The sequence below is a fragment of the Anser cygnoides genome, chromosome 1, assembly GCF_040182565.1.
Source record: "Anser cygnoides isolate HZ-2024a breed goose chromosome 1, Taihu_goose_T2T_genome, whole genome shotgun sequence".
Classification (NCBI taxonomy): Eukaryota; Metazoa; Chordata; class Aves; order Anseriformes; family Anatidae; genus Anser; species Anser cygnoides.
This window is the reverse complement of record NC_089873.1, coordinates 104537232-104559653: the sequence shown is the minus strand read 5'-3', so window position 1 is coordinate 104559653 and position 22422 is coordinate 104537232. Positions and strand designations below refer to the sequence as shown.

Here is a 22422-nt window from a genome sequence, read left to right as displayed (position 1 = left end):
AACAACAACTGGTGTTTCAGCGCTGGTAGCTGGTGCTGCGGGGAGGAGGTCGGCTGTTTCTCGCAGTGCCCCAGAAGGGCACACCCTCCTTGCCAAAATCCACAAAGCAGCAAAGCTTCTGCAGCCAGGGGCTGCCGACGCGCATGCCATCACCAGCAGCTTCAGAGGCACTGATGTGCCTCGCTGCTGTCCAAAGGTCACCCTTGTTGTCACCCTTCAGAGCACAATGAAAATGGTCCTCAGTAAGGTTTGCCATGCTCCTTGCCCGACCTTCTGAATGTTTCTAAGTCCCCAACGCTGACTCCCTTGCTACAGCTCCAACGAGCTGTAAGAGTTGCGTTCTTTTATCCTTGCTGTACGACCAACGCCTCACTTTCTCTCTGACTTTCTCCCCCTCCTCCCTTTTCCCACTGCTTTTCCGTTTTCTGCCCGTCTCCCCCGCCGCCCTGCCACAGCCTTGCCCCTGCTGCCTTTTGCCATCTTTGGCGAAAGCTTTCGGGGCCGCTCAGCCCGATGCAGAATGGTGCAGCCTGCAGAAGCGCACGCCCTCCCAGGCGTGCCCCCCTTCCCCATCCTCGGCTCCCCCTCCCCTCCTTCGATCAGTCCCCAACTACATCCTTCCTGTCCTGACGCTGGCAGCGTGTCTCCTCCCTTCCCCATCCCTCCCCCTGCTCGCCCCTGCAGTGCTCCCAGCCCTCGCTGCAGTGCAATCCATCACTCGCAGCCCAGGGCTCCGTGCGGGGCTGGGGGTGGGCAGGGAGAGCAGCCCTCTTCTTTGCTGAGTAAGAGGAGCCCTCGGAATACGTACAGACTCTTCTGGAACCGAAGCCTCCTGTCTGCTTCTAGCTATTTTATTTATTCATTTAGCCTCTTTGTTTTCAAAGAAAAAAAAAAAAGCAAAAAAAAAAAGCGTTTCTGCCAACATTCCAGTGAAGGTGACTGAAAGGAAACCAGGGAGACAGAGAGAAAGCCAGAGTCAAGACAGCTTACCCAGAAAGAGAAACTGGGAGAAAGGGAGCACGGGGGAAAGAACAGAAAGAGGGGGGAAAAAAAGGACAGACACAGAAGAGGAGAGAAACACAGGAAGAAATATGGAGATTAAAAGGGGGAGAAAAAAAAAGATTGCGGAGGGGGGGGGAAGGGGGAAGAGAGAGGGAATGTAGGGGGGAAAATGAGTGAAATTTGAGAGAATGCCCAAGATGGCAGGCAAGGAAACAGAACGGAAGGGTACAATAAATAGCCAAAGGCTTGTTGAACAGGGTAGGCTGATATGAAGAAATAGCATTTAGATACTTCAACGAGCAAACCCAGCATGTTTTGATTTGAATGCAAATATTCTCTACAGCTGCATGCAAATGAAATTCCAGTGCATTTTTATTCTAAGAACAATTACAAATGAGGAAATAATGAGTTGAATTATTTTTCATAAAAAGATACATATCAGGGCACCTGCATCAATGAATAAAAGCAAGAAATTATTAGAGTAATATCAAAGCAGTGGGTTTTTTAGCCACCAGTGTTGCTCCCCTTTTAACAGTCATTTTGTAAAGGTGTTGTTTACATTGGTGCAGAATGGTTTACTTTCGGTGCTGTTTTCATCTCTGTAAAGCCGAGATTAGCTAAATCAGCGCAGGCCCTTTAACTGCATACATATCACATTAGGACAGATTTTCATTAACACCATTTGCCTTGGTTTCAGTCTGCTATCAAATCAGAATAGTGACTACGCATGGGGATGGACAGAAAAAAATTGAAGTAATCTGGTCAAAGCCAGGTGTACGTACAGGAGGGACAGCGATTTATGTTAGTGTAGTTGCAGTAATGCTTAAAATCTTTGTTTGTTCAAATTCGTCTGATGTCAATTGCAGAGTAAAACATAACTGAGGATTTAAAAGATAAGTCAGCCTTTACGGTCCCTGTGGAAGGATAGAAAATGGAGGGATAAAAACCTGAAAGGTGGTACTTCCTAATTTTTCATACAATATAAATTCAATATAAAATCAATTTCTCTGCTGACATATAGCTTTATTTGCATTTATTCTACTCAGTACAATTGCTCCTCTCCTTTCTTACATCCTTCCAGAAACAGGGTACGTGCTGTCATTGCTGACACTGAGGGCTTCAACAGTTTGCATATGTTACAGAATTTAAAGCAAATTGCCATTTTGCCCCCTTCCCTGATTACGTTTAAAAGCTTATAGTGGTATCATATTATTATTATTATTATTATTAATAATAATAATAATAATAATAATAATAATTTTAAACTGAAGGGGTATGTCTGATTTGGGCATTGCCAGCTGTCCTGATTTCATCACATCGTATAGTAGCCAGTGCTTCCCTGAACCCTCACTACTGGAACACAAGGCTGTGTGAGGATCCCAGAACAGGGCACTCCTCAGCACTGCAGCGTTCAAACAACAGAGTGGCTTGTTGAGACTGTAATTTCTGAAGCTGATTTGCTTGGGGGGAGTGGTGGGAAGGGGGCACAGCTCCCAGTTTTGGACTGCTGGGGGAAGTAAAACTGCCTAAATCTGTTCCGTCTTAGAGAACTCCTATAAGACAATATAATAATACAGAAGTCTGAGCCACAACTAAGACCTGAAGTAATGATGGGAAAGCTCAGAGGTGACTTGCTCTCCACCAGATCAGCTCTGGTGAACTTTCCAGGTACGTTTAAGACAGCCCTACCTCCTCATGCTTTCCTCGCTCACAGCCAGAAGCCACATTTTTGCAACAGCAGTATTCGGACCAGTTGAGCAGAATTGTGATGACTCCACTTACAGTCTGAAGTCCTGAATGGACGTATGTGTCAGTTTGCAGGAACAGTTTAGGAGACAAACTGCATTTCAAGAGAAGGTCCTTTCCTCCTGAAGCTTCAGAAGCAGCTGGTTGTGGGCAAGGCATGAGCAGGCACCCTGGAGCAGTGACTTCTTTAGCCAGTTCTGATTACTGCTCGTTGATGGAGGATTAATCCTGCTAACTTTACTCCAGGGCTTGTGAAGTCCAGAAGAGATGGGAGAAATGGAGGAGGAATCAGTCATGTCTTAAACTGCTAGAGACGGCATTTTTATTTGGTCCAAAGTCTATACGGACACACATAACTACTCTTACAACAGAGATTTATATATTTGATAAGCTTAAAGTGTTATCTGTCTCCCTGGGAGAAAAGTCTTGGAGAAAAGGCACTGAGGGAAGCCACATTTGTGTTCAGCTGCTTGTAGAAAGAGGAGTGCCCAAGGGACATGTGAAGTAGCCAGGAAAAATTGTCCCTGGGACAGCATAAGGGACCAGAAAGGAAGGGTGTTTCTGGTAGCATAAACTACAGAAAGAGCAGAGAATCTCTTCCCTTCCTGAAGCACAGCAAGGGAAGAAGGAAGATCCTGACAAGTCACTGCAGGTTTCTTGGCCAGGAGAATCCCGAATCCCATGGCCAAATCACCAACTAAACATCAAAGATTTCACTAAATGCCTGTTCTCATGCTTAGTTCTTCATGAGTGTTGAACTGATTTGAAGGAGCTGAGCATGTATTAATTAGTTTCATGGTCTCCCTTAGGGTTTTCTGTGACCACAAGACACTGCGAGGTAAGCCTGCTGATTTGGAAGTAAATGGGTGAAGAATTCCTTATTCTTGTAGATGAACAGCAAACACATGACCATTAGTCAACAAGATGTGGATTGTATCCAGGCTCCTATACTTTACAGGGTTCCCACTTCTACAGTGAACTGTATACAAAGTCAGACCTGAATCCCTCGAATCTGGGGACAGGTGGATCAGGCTTCAAGCTCATGCCCCTTCCCAATGATGACCTTGGCTACAACAGTGAAACCACTGCAGGGTAGTGTCAGACCTCAGGTATGGAGCCCATCAGCAATGAGGAGTCATCAGTGTGCATCCCAGGAAAACTCATTTCACCAGCCCCAATTCAAATGACCACTTAGTACTACGTTATTGAAGTGGTGCATTCAAACATCGTACAGCAGTTTATTAATTTCTTATCACTCAAATGTAACTTAACACCCTGTTACTGTGGGGATATGAGAAGGCCAGGGAGACAGAGAGCAAGACAGAAAGAAAATAGCTGGCATTTAAATGCCTCTCCAGGACCTTTGCAAATGACAAACACCTGTCTGCTGAGATGCAGTAATCTCTGGGGTGAAATGCACCAGGAAGTTTTAATTTCTGAAAACGCTCATTTTGTGTCTCATCCAAAATATCATGCTACTATTGCTATAGCATCCCCGGTAACATAAGGAGATCAGTACCAAGTACTTGGAAGGAAGAGAACTTCTTGCTGAATCACTGCCACTGCATTTCATCTTAGGTAAACACCTACAGGCACTGGGGTCAGTGCAGCTTAGGGAATGTCTGCATGAAGGTGGACGCGTTTCCTTCATGAGTCACCCGCGCTATTCACTGCGGCACAGTTCTCCTTCACACCGTACCGTGGCACTGATACCTGACTTTTCAGAGGGAAGAGTGCTTTACCTTGAGTCATCTGCTGGATCACTGCAGATGTCCCCAAAGTACCCTCTGCTGGAGAAGGACAACTACGTGCAAAGCAGAAGGTAGTAAAATGGATGAGAATGGAAGAATAATGTTAATTATTCATATCTACCGTCAGCGAGGACTGTCCAGCCATCTTTGTGAATACTGTGAGACGGGGATGGGGGGAAAATAACAAGATTATTCCCCTTCCCCTAAATCTAAACGGTTAAAGAGTTGTAGATCCAATACACTGATAAACAGGACGGCTAAAAGGAGAGCCTTCATACCAGATCAGGGCCTGCAGGCACGGAGCCACCTCTCTTAAAGAATGTGCTTGGACTGCGAGAGAAAAGAAACGGAGCTTCCACTGCCTGTGAGCTGCAGCTCCCTCCGGCGTCCGCAGAGAGCAGGAGCAGCAGACTGTCTCCATTTACTTCACTGCGGTTTGTCTGGTGTATAAAATACTGAACTGCTTCCCAGCCAGCAATTCTACCACCAAGGGCATCCGCCCATCTGCACCAAGCTCCCCAGCTGGAGGGCTGCTGCTAGCATAAGGCGTCTAATCCGCACTGAGCAGCCTGGGAAGGACACAGTCTCCCAGTCTGAAAAAAAAAAAGAGTTAAAAGATCAAAAGTAACCTGAAGAAACCTTGTTTAGGATCAGAGTTGAATCCTACTGTCTGTGGTAGATAGTGATAGATCAATAACATTGCCAGACCACAACATACAGCATCAATGGGAGTTTTCAAATAAATGTGTTTCAGACCTCATGAGGTCTTAATCTGCATAGATATTTTAGTTATCCATGGCTTGAATTACATCACAGAGGCACAAAGGAAAGAAAAGGAAAAATAAAAACAAACAAAAAATCTGTGTGGAAAGATATAGCCTAAACAAGCTGTCATCTGGTCATGCAGAAAAAGGCAAGGATCTGAGAGGATTCCTCAAACCAAGGAGTATTTATAGCTTCTACCATTTTCTTTGGGCCATTTAATCACCTTTTGAGCATCTCCAGTGGACTGAGTTTTGGCCAGACCTTGAAAGTAGGACTGGTGGTATCTAGCTCCACTGAAACAGTGATGGTGCATCAGTCCAAAACACCGCCCTGGTGAACTTGGAAATGCCCAGCTTTCCCCATTCCCTCTATCGATCTTCTGCTACTGCCACACCAGTGCTTTACCTCTGAGTCTTGGGAGGACCAGAAATAATAACAAGTAGTCATTCTGTCTGTTCTCATGAACTCTGCCACGAGCAATGCTCAGCTGCTGTTGGTGTTAGGTAAGAAGTGCTGGCTTCTGTTGTCTTGCATGCAGATAACACTCTTTGGGTCCTTCAAGGCAGATGAAGGATTAGTGAGGATTTCCTTAATAATTGCACGCAAGGTATTATTGGACTTTACTCATAGTTTGCCATTTGCTGAGAAAAGAGAGCGTTACCTAGCTACCAGGGTAAGCCTTACAGGACACAGTTTTCCCCTACAAGGTTTCTGTCTTGCCTTCCTGTACAGGGAGGGAGCCTGGGCCATATCCTTGCTTGAGAAGGCAGCAGGAGGCAGGATTTGCCAGGGCTGTTGGAGGAAGAGTTGGGATAGAGCGTATCCTCCAGTGGGATTAACTGCTTTGCCCCCTCTTTTTTCGTAAAGATAGTATGCCTGGAGGCACAGCAGCACAAGGAATCCAGAAGGATGGCACCAATGAGGCTCAAATCTCCTTCCCCCATTTCTTTTCTCAGTTTGTTTGCGTCCCTTCCATTTTGCTACTTTTTCTCTTCTGCACAAAATTTCTCTGCTCCCCATCCTTTTCAGACTGGCCAGAATGGCAGTGGCACTGCTTCCCATCCCCCTGTACATGACCCCGGAGTGGAGTGAGCACCATCCCATCCCATCCCATCCCATCCCATCCCATCCCATCCCATCCCATCCCATCCCATCCCATCCCATCCCATCCCCATCCCCATCCCCATCCCTATCCCATCCCCATCCCATCCCCATCCCCATCCCCATCCCATCCCCATCCCCATCCCCATTTGCATCCCCATCCCCATCCCCATCCCCATCCCAATCCCATCCCTATCCCCATCCCATCCCATCCCCATCCCCATCTCCATCCCCATCACCATCCCCATCTCCATCTCCATCTTCATCCCATCCCATCCCCATCCCATCCCATCCCATCCCCATCCCATCCCATCCCATCCCATCCCATCCCATCCCATCCCCATCCCCATCCCCATCCCATCCCATCCCTATCCCATCCCCATCCCATCCCCATCCCATCCCATCCCCATCCCCCCCATCCCCATCCCATCCCTATCCCATCCCCATCCCATCCCCATCCCATCCCATCCCCATCCCCATCCCCATCCCATCCCTATCCCATCCCCATCCCATCCCCATCCCATCCCATCCCCATCCCCATCCCCATCCCCATCCCATCCCCATCCCCATCCCATCCCATCCCCATCCCCATCCCCATCCCCATCCCCATCCCCATCCCCATCCCATCCCCATCCCCATCCCCATCCCCATCCCATCCCCATCCCCATCCCCATCCCCATCCCATCCCTTCCCATCCCATCCCATCACCATCTGCATCCCCATCCCCATCTGCATCCCCCCATCCCCATCCCCATCCCATCCCCATCCCCATCCCCATCTGCATCCCCATCCCCATCCCCATCCCCATCCCCATCCCATCCCTATCCCCATCCCATCCCATCCCCATCCCCCCATCTCCATCCCCATCACCATCCCCATCTCCATCTCCATCTCCATCCCATCCCATCCCCATCCCATCCCATCCCCATCCCATCCCATCCCATCCCATCCCATCCCATCCCATCCCATCCCCATCCCATCCCATCCCATCCCATCCCATCCCATCCCCATCCCCATCCCATCCCATCCCATCCCATCCCATCCCCATCCCATCCCATCCCATCCCCATCCCATCCCCATCCCATCCCCATCCCCATCCCATCCCATCCCATCCCATCCCATCCCATCCCCATCCCATCCCATCCCATGTCCATCCCCATCCCATCCCATCCCACCCCATCCCACCCCCATCCCATCCCATCCCCATCCCATCCCATCCCATCCCATCCCCATCCCATCTCATCCCATCCCATCCCATCCCATCCCCATCCCATCCCCATCCCCATCCCATCCCCATCCCATCCCATCCCCATCCCATCCCATCCCATCCCATCCCCATCCCATCCCATCCCATCCCATCCCATCCCATCCCATCCCATCCCCATCCCCATCCCATCCCATCCCATCCCATCCCATCCCATCCCCATCCCCATCCCATCCCATCCCATCCCATCCCATCCCATCCCATCCCCATCCCATCCCATCCCATCCCCATCCCATCCCCATCCCATCCCCATCCCCATCCCATCCCATCCCATCCCATCCCATCCCCATCCCATCCCATCCCATGTCCATCCCCATCCCATCCCATCCCACCCCATCCCACCCCCATCCCATCCCATCCCCATCCCATCCCCATCCCATCCCATCCCATCCCATCCCATCCCCATCCCATCCCATCCCCACCCCACCCACATCCCCTTCCCCACCCCGGGGGATGGGGGGGAGGTCACTCGCGTTCTCCCCTTCTCCCCCTTCCCGTGGAGACGAGTGACGTCATCGCCGTTCCTGTCGGCTGATTGGCTGCCGGCCAGCTCCATTTTCGCGCGGCGGGGGCCGGTGGCGCCGGCGGGACCCCCAGCTCCCCGCTCCCGGTGCGGGACCGCCCGGGGCTTGCGCTCGCCCCGCGCCCCCCGGCGCCCCGCTGCCCCTGCCCCTGCCCCTGCCCCTGCCCCTGCCCCTGCCCCTGCCCCTGCCCCTGCCCCTGCCCCTGCCCGGCGGTCTGGCAGCGGGTGCTGCTGGCCGGGAGGTTTCAGATTCCTCCTGCACAGCATCACTTGCAGCGCAGGCTGGACGGGGCTGCCTGCCGGGAATGCTGTAATCCCGGGGAACAGGGGGAGGCTAGAGTCCGTCCTGTCACCATGGCGAGACGGGCGTGTTGTTGAGGAAAACATAGATGGGGGATCTGCAGCCTGTCAGCCTGCGGGAGAGGGGCAGGGAAGCGGTAAGGATAGAGAGAGGACTGCGGGGATGGGGTAGAAACGGGCGGTAAATGGGACAACAGGGCTCGATGCAGAGAAGGAGAGGAGGGAGAGCAGGGGCACTGTGCAGGAGGGCAGAGCAAAATGTGTAATGTCGACACAAGAATCCGTTCCTGATGCTGGGCCATCCTGGGGGAATGGGAGGAGCAGCCTCCCTTTGGAGTACAATAAACTGTGGAATGAGGGTGTGGGCTGCTTCTCTTTGCTCCCCCCCCCCACCTCATTCCAGCAGCATGATGACACCACGTCCCAACGTCCCCCTGGCTTCTTTTTCTTTCTTTTCTTTTTTTTTTTTTTTTTTTTCTTCCCAAAATTGTATTTTGAAGACAACCCAAAGTAGAGCATGTTCTGGGTGTGGCTGCATGTGATTTACCCAGTAGCCAAAGTGGGGGGAACCGCTGAAGGGGAAAGGCAGAGCGTCTGCTGCTGAAACAATTGGAGACCGAGGGCAACAGTAAGTGATGGGAATCTTATCTGTTCTCTCAGTACCATTTAAAACAATGTGAAAGTAGAAAAGAGTGGAGGGAGACAACAAGATAACTCTTCTTTGCATGCTGGAGTTGTGTGTGGAGGGGGGCTTAGCCACCTGGATGAAAAAAGGGACGGAGACTGAAAGAAGACGTGGAAAGAGAAAGAAGGCAGATGGAGTTACATGTTGAGCCCCAAATGTTTCAGAAACATCTGGAAAACAGGCAGGTTAGGAGGGAGACAGGTGGGAGAAAGGCTGGAAAGAACAAATGGGAGGCAAATGGACAAGGAAATGGAGGCAGCAAGCAGTTTCTGGGCTACAGGGGAGAGTATCCCCACTCCTAACTAACTTTCTTCTCCTCCTGTCCACAGCGATGAAGACCTCTGGAGCCTGTACACTGTTGTGTCTCTTAGCTTTCTTCTCGTCTCCAGCCGGTGAGTCCGTACTCCAAGGGGAGGATTTCTTCTCCACCCTGGCCCTGTGCAGTATCCTACAGAGGCTTAACGTGCCAATGATCTCAGGACAAAGACAGAGACATGTAGATGGATGGTGGTAAAGGGGAAAGGACTGAACAGGAAAGGCAAGGTAGATACAGGGTCATAAGGAAAAATTTGGCAACTTGGGAGTGGTACCTGCATGTGTCAACCGTTCAGCAAATAGCTGGAGTCACAAGACAGAGGTCCAGCGCTTGCACTACAGGGACGTTTGGGTAAGCAAAACAGCCAGGTTCAGAGTTTAGAAAGAGGGTTAGCTAGGGTTTTTGCTTGCTATAGATTGTGCTGTACTTCACATGGCTGATAACCTGCGTCTGCATGATCTGCAGAGCGTTTTCCAGTGCTCCACAAAATGTTGTGAAACAGCTGCTGTCTCTAGCGGTTCCTGCTGGAGGGCACCCCTGGCCAGGCTTCTTGATTTCCAGAAAGTTTTGTCACTCTTAGTGTTGTTGTTTCGACATGCCTAACCTCCAAATTTTAAACCACTCTCTGCTTCTGTTGTTGTTCTGTTTTCTTGCTTCGTGTCTTTGCTTGGAGTTTCTTTTGCAAAAATCCTGGCAGGATCAGCTTTGTAAGGAGAGGGGAAGGGGGTCAGCATCAGCCATTAGAGTCAGAAAACGCAGGACAGGCAGCAAAAGAAGTTTAATTCCAGTGAGTGGGGAAAGTTTCATCACAGAAAGACTGTATGACAGACAGGTGACTGCACCTATTGCATTCAAATCAACTTACTCCAATCTTCACAGCCCTCCCCTCATGCTGAAATAGGTAGCTTGTGATGCACCTCCCTTGTTGTTTGGATCTTGGATTTAACTGAAGCCTGGTTTTGTTCCTGATAACACTTTTTTTTTTCCTGTAAGCATGCACAGTATTTGTCACAAAGAGGATGTCATGTTTGTTACTGTGAAGCAGGGAGGAAAGGCTTCCAACGGCTGAACTTGTAGGTGGCTTACAAAGTTAACGGTAGAAAAAAAAAGTGTTGTTTTTTGTTTTTTTTTTTTTTTTTTTTACAATACATGAAATGAGGCCTTAAAGGAAGATTTCTTGCTTCTATGTATCTTGTTTTAGAATTTCTGTTAATTATATTTAACTTGGAAATTAGCAGGAATCACCATCTGGTGTCTCGTCATTTTTGTTTTTGGGTCAGCCACAGATTTGGTGAGTTAGGGTTGCAGTTCTCTCAGACTCCAAGGATGAATTTACTGCAACTTGGATAACAAAATCCAAGCATTTATAAAGCACATGAATTGGTACCTGAACAAATATAAATTGAAGTGGCTGAAAATCTGAAGAAAAAGAAAAAAAAAGAAAAAAAAAAGATGTAGTAGTAAAAGCTGACTTTTCAGTGTTAAAATGGTTGGGTTTATGTCAGAATTTGAATTCTTCCTTTTGTATCAGGAGCAATTAAGAAAGTAAAGATTTTTTTATTTTTATTTTTTTGCCTCTGCTTATAACCATTACGAAACTAGCCAGAACAGGAAAAGTTTCGGGCTCCACTACAGTGTGTACGTAAGTTATTATACATGTCTGACTCTCCCTGGGTCAACAGCCAGCAGCTGAGCCCTTGCTGGCAGCTGGCTGTGGAAAGGAATAGCAGGGTCCTGTAATGCCACAGAGTAGGATTAAATAGAGGCCCCAAGAGTCCTTTTGCAGCCTGCAAGTAACAGCTCTTGGAATGAGCAAGAACTAAGACTGAAGCTCCAGACCAGATAGTGTTTTTACACATGCAGTGCTCCCATTAAGCTAAAGGCTGAGTTAATAAAATATAGCAGGGTGTACGGTGCTTGGCTGGTCCTGCACACATCCCTGCAGTGCCTCAGATCACTGTTGTTTTTTTCCCTGCCAACTCTTTCCTTCAACCCACCCCCAGTTATGCAGACATTTCCCTCCTCTGTGGCTAGCAGGAAATATTTTCCTATTCCTGGCTACTGGAGGAAGCAGCTCTCTCACCATTTATGTTTGGACAAATGAACAGTCTACTTCAGTTTCAATTTCTCCTCTGCCACACGGCATGCACAGCCAAGCCTTCATTGTCCCTCTCCAATTCTTGCAGGGGCCGAGAGGGAAAAGATCTTCCACTCTGCGCTTCATACCCCGGGGGGGATGATGGACCACATAATTATTTGCTTACGGAGCTACAAGACCTGCAATCTGTTGCTTACTGTGCCAACAACTCACTCTTGTGACTCCAAGCAAATAATTTCCATGATTCAATTTCCTCTTTCTTCCCTAAAATGCAGACAGGGATTTTGACCAACCTCCAGAGTGGGAAGGCAAGGTGCAATTTGTTTTCAAAGTACATCAAAGGGTGTTGCAGAAGTGCAAAGTCTGGTAGAGCTGGAGATTCCTGTGCTCAGCCTTCAGCCCCGATGGAAGCAGCAGTGGCAGAATCAGGACTCACAGTAACCAAGGGTTTTTGTAGAGGAAACCCAGCCAGCAGCGGAGGCTGAGGCAGAGAGGAGAGCGTTTCTCCCTTCAGCAGAGGGCAGTGTTGTCTCCTGGACAAACAAGAATCTCAAAAAATTTCACAAAGCCTTCAGCCCATTGAAATCTCTCTCTGTGTCCTTTCCTCACTCTCCTGTCTTGTCTCCTTGCAGACTGGTTTCCGTGGGCCGCCAATGGGCAAGAACCGGACAGTGTAACTGGTGAGTATTACAGGCATGTCGTGTGCTAGAAGCTCATGTCACCTAGTCGTCCTACATAATTAACGGCCTGTTTAATTGCAAACACTATTCTTTGTTTCCGTGCCTTTGATGCTGTAACCTTGCCTTTCAGTGAAGATTAAACAAGGCTTCTAAGACAACCTGCTAAGTGTTGTGTGTTCTTTACAAATAATTCACTAGTGCTGGGGTGCTAAACACTTTGCATGGAGTTATGTTTGCAGTCAGGGGCTGTGGGAGATCCATGAGAAGTCACATTTTTTGAGCACTGGGAAGCTAGGGGAACTCTACAACTGCTCAGGATAATTCTGAGCAAAAAGGTGCACAAGTGATGCGGTGCTTTAGCAGCGAGGGTTGCTGAGAAAGGATATTGACTGATCTTCATTAGAATGTGTTTTGGCAAGTAAATTGCTTTATCCCTCTGGCTCTTACTTTTTCAATTTCTGTGACATGATAAGATAGAATAAATACATGTTTGCATCACGCTTCAGCGATCAGAGGAACCACAAGAGCCTGCCTTTTCTTCAAACTGAAGTCACTGGCTAAGACTTCAGATATCTCCCAGATATAATCCTGTCACGTGCAGTATCTGGGGCTTTCCAGAAAACTATTCAGAAGCCAGACCAGAATACGTTCACCAAGCTCCCCTTTCCTTTGTACTTTATCCTTCCATCACACCTACCTTAGCTTTGCCATCAGTTGCCTTTCAAAGAAATCCATCTGCTGGTGAAATTTTGCAGTCAAGCCTAGCTTCTGGAGCTGCGTCCCTCCTTCTGTGCAGCGGGTACTACAGCTGCCTGTCCTGCTGCTGCAGGAGCCACCAGTGCTTTGGTTTTACAAGTTTTTCCTTCCAGTCAACATGCCTACCAGTGGCCACATGTGAGAAGAAAGAATATGAACCCAGAGTTCAGTAAGGGTTAGTACGACCTGTGCACTAAAAAATCCAATTCCAGCTTAGCCACTGTGGAGAGCAATGGATAAGGGTGAGATGAGTTTACTGTGCTTATGTACCTACTGGATTGATCCCCACTAATTCCTGAGCCTATCATGGCAGCCAAGATAATTCAAGCTAGCTATGGCTTGCTATGTAAGGAACCACAAAAGTAATGACAATCTCTCTCAGGACATTCTCTCTTTTCCAGATGAAGTTCACACCGACTCTTTCATCAGCACACCTGGTAAGTTCTTACCTCACAGCAACTTCAGGCTTCATTACCCCTTGTTCACCTTTAATACCACTTACATAGCCCCAGAAATTACCCATTATGTTCAGAAACCCCTCTTCCCCATCTTTGACATCTAGACATGCTCTTCCAGCATTTACAGCTCTTGGGGAGCCCTTTCTGTGCTCTGTGCAGGGAGGTGAATTAGGGTGGCTAATGATCTGTTCTCCAAGGAAATGCCAGTCTCACCGTGTGTACGCAGGGCTGTCTGAAGTTGTTCGCATTGCAAGAAGTCATGACATCTGAAGCTCACACAGCCTGAGCTTTCAGAGGAAGCTGCAGGGAGGAAGACATTAAATGACGAGGGGGAGAAATTGGTCAGGTTCACCAGTTAATGTGACAGCATTGCAACACAAGATTACGTGCATGTCTGCTGACAGCCAGCAGCTATGCTTGAGAGCTCGGGAGACAGAGGTGGTGAAGAAAGGAAAAATAATAATAAAGCAAACTTTGAACAGTGCTGGGATGGAGAGGTAGAAATATTCTTTTAGTACTGTCCTCCCTACCCTGCCTGCAGCTATGTCACTGAGGGGCAGCAAAATGTGAAAGACAGAGCAGATGGAGGACAATCAAGACAAGCACTTGCAGCATGCAACATGCCTCTCCGGAAAGCCAGGCCATGCTGTAGAGATAGCCCCAGGGGAAGGACGGTGGGCTGATGGAAGTATATGCATTAACAAGATAAACTAATCCTGCCAGGCACACAGAGGGTAATGGAGGAAAGGTCCAGAGCCTCCCCACTTTTCCGTATGGGTCCTATTTAAAATCTGGTACCACTGACCTCTGCGATGGCTTCTTTCTACTGTGGCAGACTCTCAAACACACCCTGCAGAGGTGCGAGGGGACCAGGCAGGTCAGTGAGAAGGAGAACACATCTAGTCAAGTGGTATGGGGAGTCATGCGCTTGTTCAAAAAACTAAAAAGAGTCAGCAGTGCTTGGCTCCTGCTGGGAAGTGTGGCTTGTGGGTAGGAAAGCTCATCTGAGTGTGATTCTCCAGGACAGAAGTTCCGTGGTATCTTCTCTGCTCTGTGACTATGCTCAACAGCTGGTGAGAGTATTGTGGGTCAATCTGAGCAGCTGTCACGGAGGAGCAAAGTGAAAACACGGTGTCATGTACACATGGTGCATGATCTTCCTGGTGGGTGGTGGCAGGTGAAGGCAACCGATGAGTCTCATGTTTGGTCTGTGAGACCTGGCAGTCTGTAGGAGGATAAATAAAGACATTCTGTGTCCGTATGAAAGTGGCTGTGGCTAACCTATATCTAAACCTGAAAAAGATAAATATGAAGCCTTGACAACAGACTTTAGTTTCAAAACACTTAATGTGGAGGGATCAAGAAGAAACTCTTAATAGAAGGTGTACCATGGGGCCCACCTCTGCTCTACAGCATCCCATCAGCTGTAGGGAGCCCAGCATATTCACAGGAGAAGCCTGCTGTTACCCTGACAAGTCAGATTGTGGTGATACTATGAACAGCATGTGGGATGGCTACAAGTCAAGAGTGATGAGCCACTGGCAGAACTGTGGGAGGGAGGAAGAGGCTGAAATCTCAAATTAAGATCTCTCAGAACATCTTCTCTTTTTCCAGCTGCAGCTGTAACGCCACCTGTTCTTCTTAGTCCTGGTGAGTTTATTCATAATTCACAGTTCAATGTTTCCACCTTCCCTCTCCTCCTCCTGTTCCTTGCACACACAGAATTCCTCCTTTCCTGAATGCCCCTAACTGGAGCTCTGTTGTCCAGAAGACTCCTCTCTACATCCATGTGTTTTGCCTGTGCTTCTGGATGATGTTATTGCCCATGAAGTAGGCAGAAGTAGAAGTCCTCTATTACCATTGATGAAAACTTGCACCTATCAAGTCCTCTGAGTTCCCTTCCAGTTTGTCACTGGGTAAATGATGAAATTTACTGTGTTTTACTGTAGTAGAGGTGGATTGGCTTATAAGAGGGAACAACAAAACCAACCATCTTTTGCTGCCTTGTCATGGGCATTAAAGAACCTGCTGGTAAGAAGAGCTAGTCACAGGCTCCTTCACTTGTCTAGATAGATGGCAATTGCAGTGACATATACTCAGCCTTTTGAATTATAAATCGGGATGTCTTTACAGTGTAATTTTGAAAAGAAGAGGTAACGCTTTATGGTAAAGCTTGAATGGATTTTTACTGTCATTGGCTAGATAGCTGGCACTAGATTCATACTGGTTTTGTACTTTCTTTTGTTTCATGTTAGTAACAATAAAAGATTTTCCCACATCAGAAGTTACGATGGAGGGCTTTTGAAAGAGCTTTCCAGGCATTTGTTTTCAACAAACTGATGTCTAGGAAAGAATCATGGTAAACCACACTAATTTTGTCTTCCAGTTCAGTCTGACAGTGAAACCACAACAGCTTCATCAGGTATGTTTAAGTTTGGTGCCTGCACCTTCTCCCTGGCCCCCTCTCACCCACCCTGTTACCTCTCCCAGCAGGTGCTGTCTGAGCACTGAGCTTCATCTCCTGAGGCCTGCTGAAGAATTCACTTCATTCTGTTCCTTGGGTTAGGAGTACTGGGGAATGGCAATAGTGGAAGCTGAAGTCTTTCACTCAGTGGCATGCCCAGGATGGGAGGAATTAGCAAACAACTAGACCAGACCTGCTGAGCGGCCAAGAGCTGGTGTTTCAGAAGGAAATGCAAAAAAAAAAAATTCATAGTTGGCTATGGGGTTGATTGCCCAGAAAAGAAAGGAATGAAATTTGTGACCTGAAGTGTGAGATTGTAGATCTATTAGAAACGTGTATGTGAAACATATGACTACGATTCACATTTTATTTGTGTCCATCCCCTTTAAAACGTGAGCTTTCAGTGTTGAGAATTCCCAATGGGCTTGTTTTGCACTTCACTTTACTCTCCCTTACTTTTGTCTTATGCGGCAAGGAGATCAGAAATATTTGCCCTGTTTTCTTCTTCACTAAACCATCCCCATCTCTTACATGAGAATGGAAAGTGGAGCCTAGAGGCCTTCACTTGAAGTCTGGAGGACAGTACCTAGTGAAACTATATGTGTGCCAGAATGCGTACCCCTGCCGTGATGCTGGATTGCACCTCTGTGTGTGTGTTCTCAGATTGTCGTGAAGAGCAGTTCCCTTGTACACGCCTGTACTCTGTTCACAAGCCGGTGAAGCAGTGTATCAGCTACCTCTGTGTTACAAGGTAAGAAAACAGCAGTCCCCAAGAAAAACCCTAAAAGCTCTCCAGAAATGGCATGTCCAGTTCAGCAATTGTTTCCTTTTGAAACTAGAGCTTCCTTTGGGAAACTAGTTGGTGAGATTAATCCTATCCTCAGAGCTGCCTTTTAAGGTGATTAATTAAAACAGCATAATAACTATAATCAGTGCAGCACTAAGAAGCTATTATGTGTCCAGTATTGTAATCCTTACGTAAGCTATTTGGCCATATCATGAAGTCTTAATGAAGGCTACCTTTCTATTGACAACAGCCTTGTTCTAGATTAACTAATCCTAAAGATTTAGGGTTTGACTCCTCATCATGAGTGTAAACATGAATACATGTTTATTGCCTATATCCCTTTTTTGTTTCTTTTTGTCCCTGTGCCTTTCTCCACTGTCCTTGGCATGCTCCCGGTGATCCCTCAGCGTGCGGCGCATGTACATAATAAACAAGGAGGTGTGCTCCCGCATTGTCTGCAAAGAGAATGAGGTCATGCAAGGTGAGTGACAGCACAAGCTAACCTAGAAGAGGAAATCAAGGAATAGCTGTAGCCATCTGATACTGTCTTCAAGCTTCAAGCTAACTTATTTCCCAGCCCCAATCAGTATGTAGTAATTTCCCTGGGCTTATTCTGGGGGAGCTTTAATGCAATGCGGGGTCCAGTATGCATGCCATGAAAAACGCTAGGAAGTAGATATTGTACTACCAAAAAGTTAAAGAGCTCTTGATTCTGCCTTCAATCTACTCAGCCTTCATCACGCTCCACTAACTCCAGGCAAGCCTTTATTCAAAGTTACATTCCTTTGAGGTCAAAGAGTAACTGTCAGTATTTCTATTCACAAATTAAAACTGGATCCAGTCAAGATTTCTCATGCAGTCTTTGTTGCAGCAAAATGTGAGTGATTTTAATATGTATTGTACATGAATAAAGCCACAAGAGAATTAACAAAGGCCTAAGGGTTTAGTCACTTGCCTCATGTATATGAGCATTCAGCAGTTCCAATAGTTTCTGCAGGCACAGAGAAGGATGTACTTCTAACTATTCTGACAGTGAAGAATTTGAAGGAAACTTTGATTATCCGTCAACATGTATTTGCTCTGTCTTCAGATGAGATCTGTCGCCAGCTGGCTGGCCTTCCTTCTCGACGTCTCCGCCGATCGGGGCAATTTGCGCATCTCCCCTGCAGACAGCTCCTGGAGCAGCAGCAGAGAAGTCCTGGTGGTCTGTAAGCTACCAACAATAGAAGAGAAAAAGGAAGGGAGAGAAGAGAAATCATCATCTGCCACCTACAACCCAAGACAAGTCCTTCTTGCTTGTTGTGATTCCCCCACCATTTCCTTACTTCTCTGCATTCTCCCACATCCTCTTCTTCAGGTGCTGCAGCACACAGAGCCCCCTGTCTCCTACCCTGTCATGGTGGCTGCTCTTATCCTCTATCTGTTGCTGAGGATGTGGGATGCTCCCCTTCTCTTTCAAATTCTGTTCAGCAGGCCATGATCTGCTCATTTCCCAGAGGTCCTTATAACTGTGCTGCATCTTCTCTTGCTTTGCCCCCGCAGAGAAACATAAATGAGACAGGATGTAGTCTTCTCCTGTGGCAGAGATGCCCAAGGCTGTGTCTGATGTGGAGGAGTGCAAACCCTGATGCCCTAGACTTTATGCCCTTGCCTAGGTTTCTTGCATGGCACCAGTGTGAGTTCTGATACACTTGTTCAGCCTGTGCCTCTCCAGCCCTCCTCAGCCACTGAGTTTGCTCTGTGATAGCACAGACTCCCTCTGTCTGCTGGACTCAGAGAAGTGACAGGATGGGGAGATGAGCTGTCCTCAACCCAAGACAAACCTCATTGTCCCTGTATGGCAGCAGATCATTTATAACTACCTCTGGGAAGTTCTTTCAAGCCCATTGCCTCCCTCATACACAAATGCTACCAAAAGGAAGAACTCTGGATTTAATACGGCATTATATTTTTCTCAAGAAGATTATGTTGGATCAGAGGAGAGATCTCTCCTCTCCTCTCCTCTCCTCTCCTCTCCTCTCCTCTCCTCTCCTCTCCTCTCTCTCCTCTCCTCTCCTCTCCTCTCCTCTCCTCTCCTCTCCTCTCCTCTCCTCTCCTCTCCTCTCCTCTCCTCTCCTCTCCTCTCCTCTCCTCTCCTCTCCTCTCCTCTCCTCTCCTCTCCTCTCCTCTCCTCTCCTCTCCTCTCCTCTCCTCTCCTCTCCTCTCCTCTCCTCTCCTCTCCTCTCCTCTCCTCTCTCTCCTCTCCTCTCCTCTCCTCTCCTCTCCTCTCCTCTCCTCTCCTCTCCTCTCCTCTCCTCTCCTCTCCTCTCCTCTCCTCTCCTCTCCTCTCCTCTCCTCTCCTCTCCAAGAAATCTCTTGATGCCCATTCCAGGCAAGTTCCAAGGAGCAGAAAGTATGGCTGCATCTGCTCCTAAGCTCCAAGAGAGCCCAAAGAACATGTGTGTCCTTGGAGAACTGGGAACTTGCTTCTTCTGGGCTGAAGGACAAGGCAGAAGGCAATGAATTAGCTTGTTCTGATGCCTTGTCACAGTCTGGATACCTCTACACTCTCCAGCTGCTGAGCCTGCTTTCAGTATCTCCACTTCAGTTCCTACCTCCTGACCAGGGAGCTTCTGCACAAAGCAGAAAGGAGTCACAAACTGGAATGAGATGTGGGAGAGGAATCATTATCTGCAGATTCACTTTGTATGTGGTCCTGCACGGAGCCAGTTAATTGTGAGGTGGTGGACTATCTACAGGCTTGAACACAGAGACAGACCAACCTTGGGAAAATATTCACTCTGGTAGCACTGAATGTCTGTTGGCTGCTAGAGAACCTTGTTTTCTGGATACATAGAAAACACTTCCAGGTATATAGCCAGTTTTCACTATGAGAATGGAAAGGGGAAGATCTGCCTGAAGTGTCTTAACCACTCTTCATGACCCCTGGTGTCCCTGACCCCTGAATGGCATGATCAGCCATTCTGTGGGGCACCTGAGCTCAGCAGCTTAGCTCGTTGCAGCAGAAGACCAGTGAGACCCTGTGCCTAGGATCTTTAAGTATTGTTCCTGACTGCAACAGACAGGCACTTTGCTAGAGCAGGCATTGACACCCATTGCATAATATACTCTGCTGCTGAACTGAGTACCATTCAGCCTGGCAGGAGCACTGGTCTACTGAACAGCCGGAGTAACATAATAGAGGGGACAGGATGCTGCGCAGAGGCAGAATTCTCAGAAAATTGAGAAGAAAAGCAGATAATGTAATAGCCTCTCCACATGACTTAGATTTCTGCTGTATGCAGCAAGAAGCTGCATTATGTCTTCTGTGTTGGGGAAAATACCCTTGTGCAGAGGCATATTTGTTCTACATAAGGTCAAAATTGGCCATAGATGGGATAAATCTCTCTCTGTTACTCCATTATGCAGGAGAAAGAATTCCAGGTTATGCAGTGACTGGAATTTCACCTTACACACAGGAGCATAGCACTCCTACACAGACAGCGATGATCTTCTTGAGTACTCAAGGCTCACTAGATTAGGGATGGAGGAGGATATTCTCTATACTGAGGGTATGCATGTTTCTGTAGAGGAGGGCACCAAGAGCTTGATCTCAAAGCCATTCAAGTCATGTGCAGCCATTGACTTCTGTGGTGGGATACCTGTAAAATTTGCCTGCGAGGAGGAAGGTAAGCCGGAGATGTTAGATGGAGCTCTTGGAAACTGGACTAGGGCAAGTCTCCACCCTGTATTTAGAGTTGAATGTAAGCTGATATATAAATATATAACTGTATAACATAGCTACTGTACAGTACATAGAAATTTAACATTCATAAATTTGGGGAATGGTTTGAAACCTTTCTGTTGCTTGCTTTCAGCAGGGGCAGGAAGAGGTGCTCCTCCCCAGAAGAACATTGTTTTAATGCTAGAGTCCATATAATACACACAAACTATTAAAAGAAAATTTATTTCCTGTTGTTCTTGGCAACTCTCATGTGTTTGGGTTTATTTGTCTCTAGCTGTATTTCCTACTGATTTATGGGTAGATTTGATTCCAGCCCAAATCTGTCATTTGGACCTCTTTACTGCCTGCTAGCTCAGTCCTGGGCTGCCACCCACCCTTCACTCGTGAATCACAGGTCTTTCTAGGAGTTTGTTTTTTTTTTTCCTACAGATACAGAAAATTACACTCAGCAGTTTATTTATTTATTTATTTATTAAATGGATGGTTGTGCTAGATTTTCCTGACAATTGGTAGCTGCTGAGCACAGGGATAACTTCTCCCAGCCCATGAGATGCATGCTGAAAACACGTCTTCTGACTGAGCATGTGCCATGACTTAATGACAGAGAATTACTGTCTCTAAGTAAAATGGTAAGGTGATTGAAGCAAGAGTAGAGCTGTGATGCATCATCTTATAAGCAAAGAAGAACTTGTTCAGTAGAGACATTTAGCTCAGAAATGAGGATAACTGAAAGATTTACTACATTAAATATTATACATCTAGGTCAAGAGGATTAGAAAAAAAAATCTTTCATTGAACTTCTGACTTTCACATAGATTCATCAGGCACTAACTGTGCAACACATTTCATTTACAAAGATGGAGCACCCAGAGCATAGAGGACTCTAGGCAGTGTCTGTACCTGTGCAAGCAGTCAAGGGGACTACATTTAGATGGTATTTCTAGAACAAAAGTGTCTGTGGGCCAAATTAACCAGTAATCTGCCTCTGATAATGTCCCAACATTCTTCAGGACTGAAGTGCATGTTATTGCAATGCATGTTATTGCACAACACTATCCCCTAGGATCAATGTTTACTGCTGGCTAACATTGGTGAGTCCCTGTTTCATAGATGAGTCCCTCATCTTTGAGTCCCTGTTTTATTATAATAAAAATAGCCCCAGCACAAGTGACTGTAAATGCTGCTTCCACCTACGCAGGCCTGATCCTGCTTGCACTCATGAGCTCTTTTGTCTTTGCAGTGTCCTATCAGCACGTTCCACAGGCTATGTGAGCTGAGTGCATATGCCATTGTCTTCTTATGATTCAGTTTATTCTTCCTTTGCCCTTCAGTACTGGAGCCCACAGACAGGTTCCTCAATCTTTGTTAGTATTTATCTCACGTTATTTATCTCCCCCGCCGTTCCTACCTGAGTTGCCATAGCTCTGAGTTGCATGTCTCTGGGCACTGCTTGTTCTCAGCACCTTGTTTTTCTCGTGTAAACTGCAGAAATGGTTTTAAACATAGCTCCAGTAAAGTCTGTGAGGTTGAACAAGCCAGAAAGGTGCCAGAGTTCCACTTCAGAAGCACGGCATAGAGTTTGTGGCTGATTTTCATAAACTCTCCTGACCTGGAAGGGGAGTAACACAGCCTGCCGTCGCTTCCCACACAATGGCTGTTTTTGCTCATCTTGCTGGGCACGGCTCCTGATTACTGATCAGCGGTGCCAGTTTCAAGGCTGCTGTGCCCAGCGGTCTGGTGCCTGGTTGCCAGTTTGAAGTGGTGCCTCACTTTGCTGAGGACAGGGAGATGGCCTTTCCCTGCAAGGGAAGCTGCTTGCACAGACAACAGCTTTCTGCTGCACCCAGAATGCGAAGGTCAATCGGTCTTCCCAAGGTGGGAAAGAAAGGGAGTGCTTCAGCCCAATGTATTACACCCTCTGCTAGGCTGTTGCTCAGCTTTTGCTGTGGGAAATCATGGGGAGGCTGTTGGAAGCGGCTGCCATGGAATAAGGAAGCTCCGT

The 22422-nt window shown here is 47.4% G+C and overlaps 1 protein-coding gene and 1 long non-coding RNA gene across 2 annotated transcripts; one reads left to right on the top strand and one right to left on the bottom strand.

The window, feature by feature from the left end:
• Positions 1-4752: 4752 nt before the first annotated feature.
• Positions 4753-6395, bottom strand: LOC125180821 (uncharacterized). Its single transcript, XR_007159719.2, has 3 exons — positions 5926-6395; positions 5670-5819; positions 4753-5092 (listed from the first exon to the last, which is right to left on the bottom strand). It is a non-coding gene; the product is annotated as an uncharacterized lncRNA (long non-coding RNA).
• Positions 6396-8844: 2449 nt separating this feature from the next.
• Positions 8845-20663, top strand: MFAP5 (microfibril associated protein 5). The gene is given in 11 exon segments (XM_013199856.3): positions 8845-8890; positions 8893-9020; positions 9023-9080; positions 9467-9529; positions 12184-12231; positions 13389-13424; positions 15060-15095; positions 15832-15867; positions 16573-16660; positions 17104-17177; positions 17787-20663. Coding segments are annotated over 11 exon segments (720 nt in total). The 5' UTR covers positions 8845-8859; the 3' UTR covers positions 17909-20663.
• The last annotated feature ends 1759 nt before the right edge of the window (positions 20664-22422 follow it).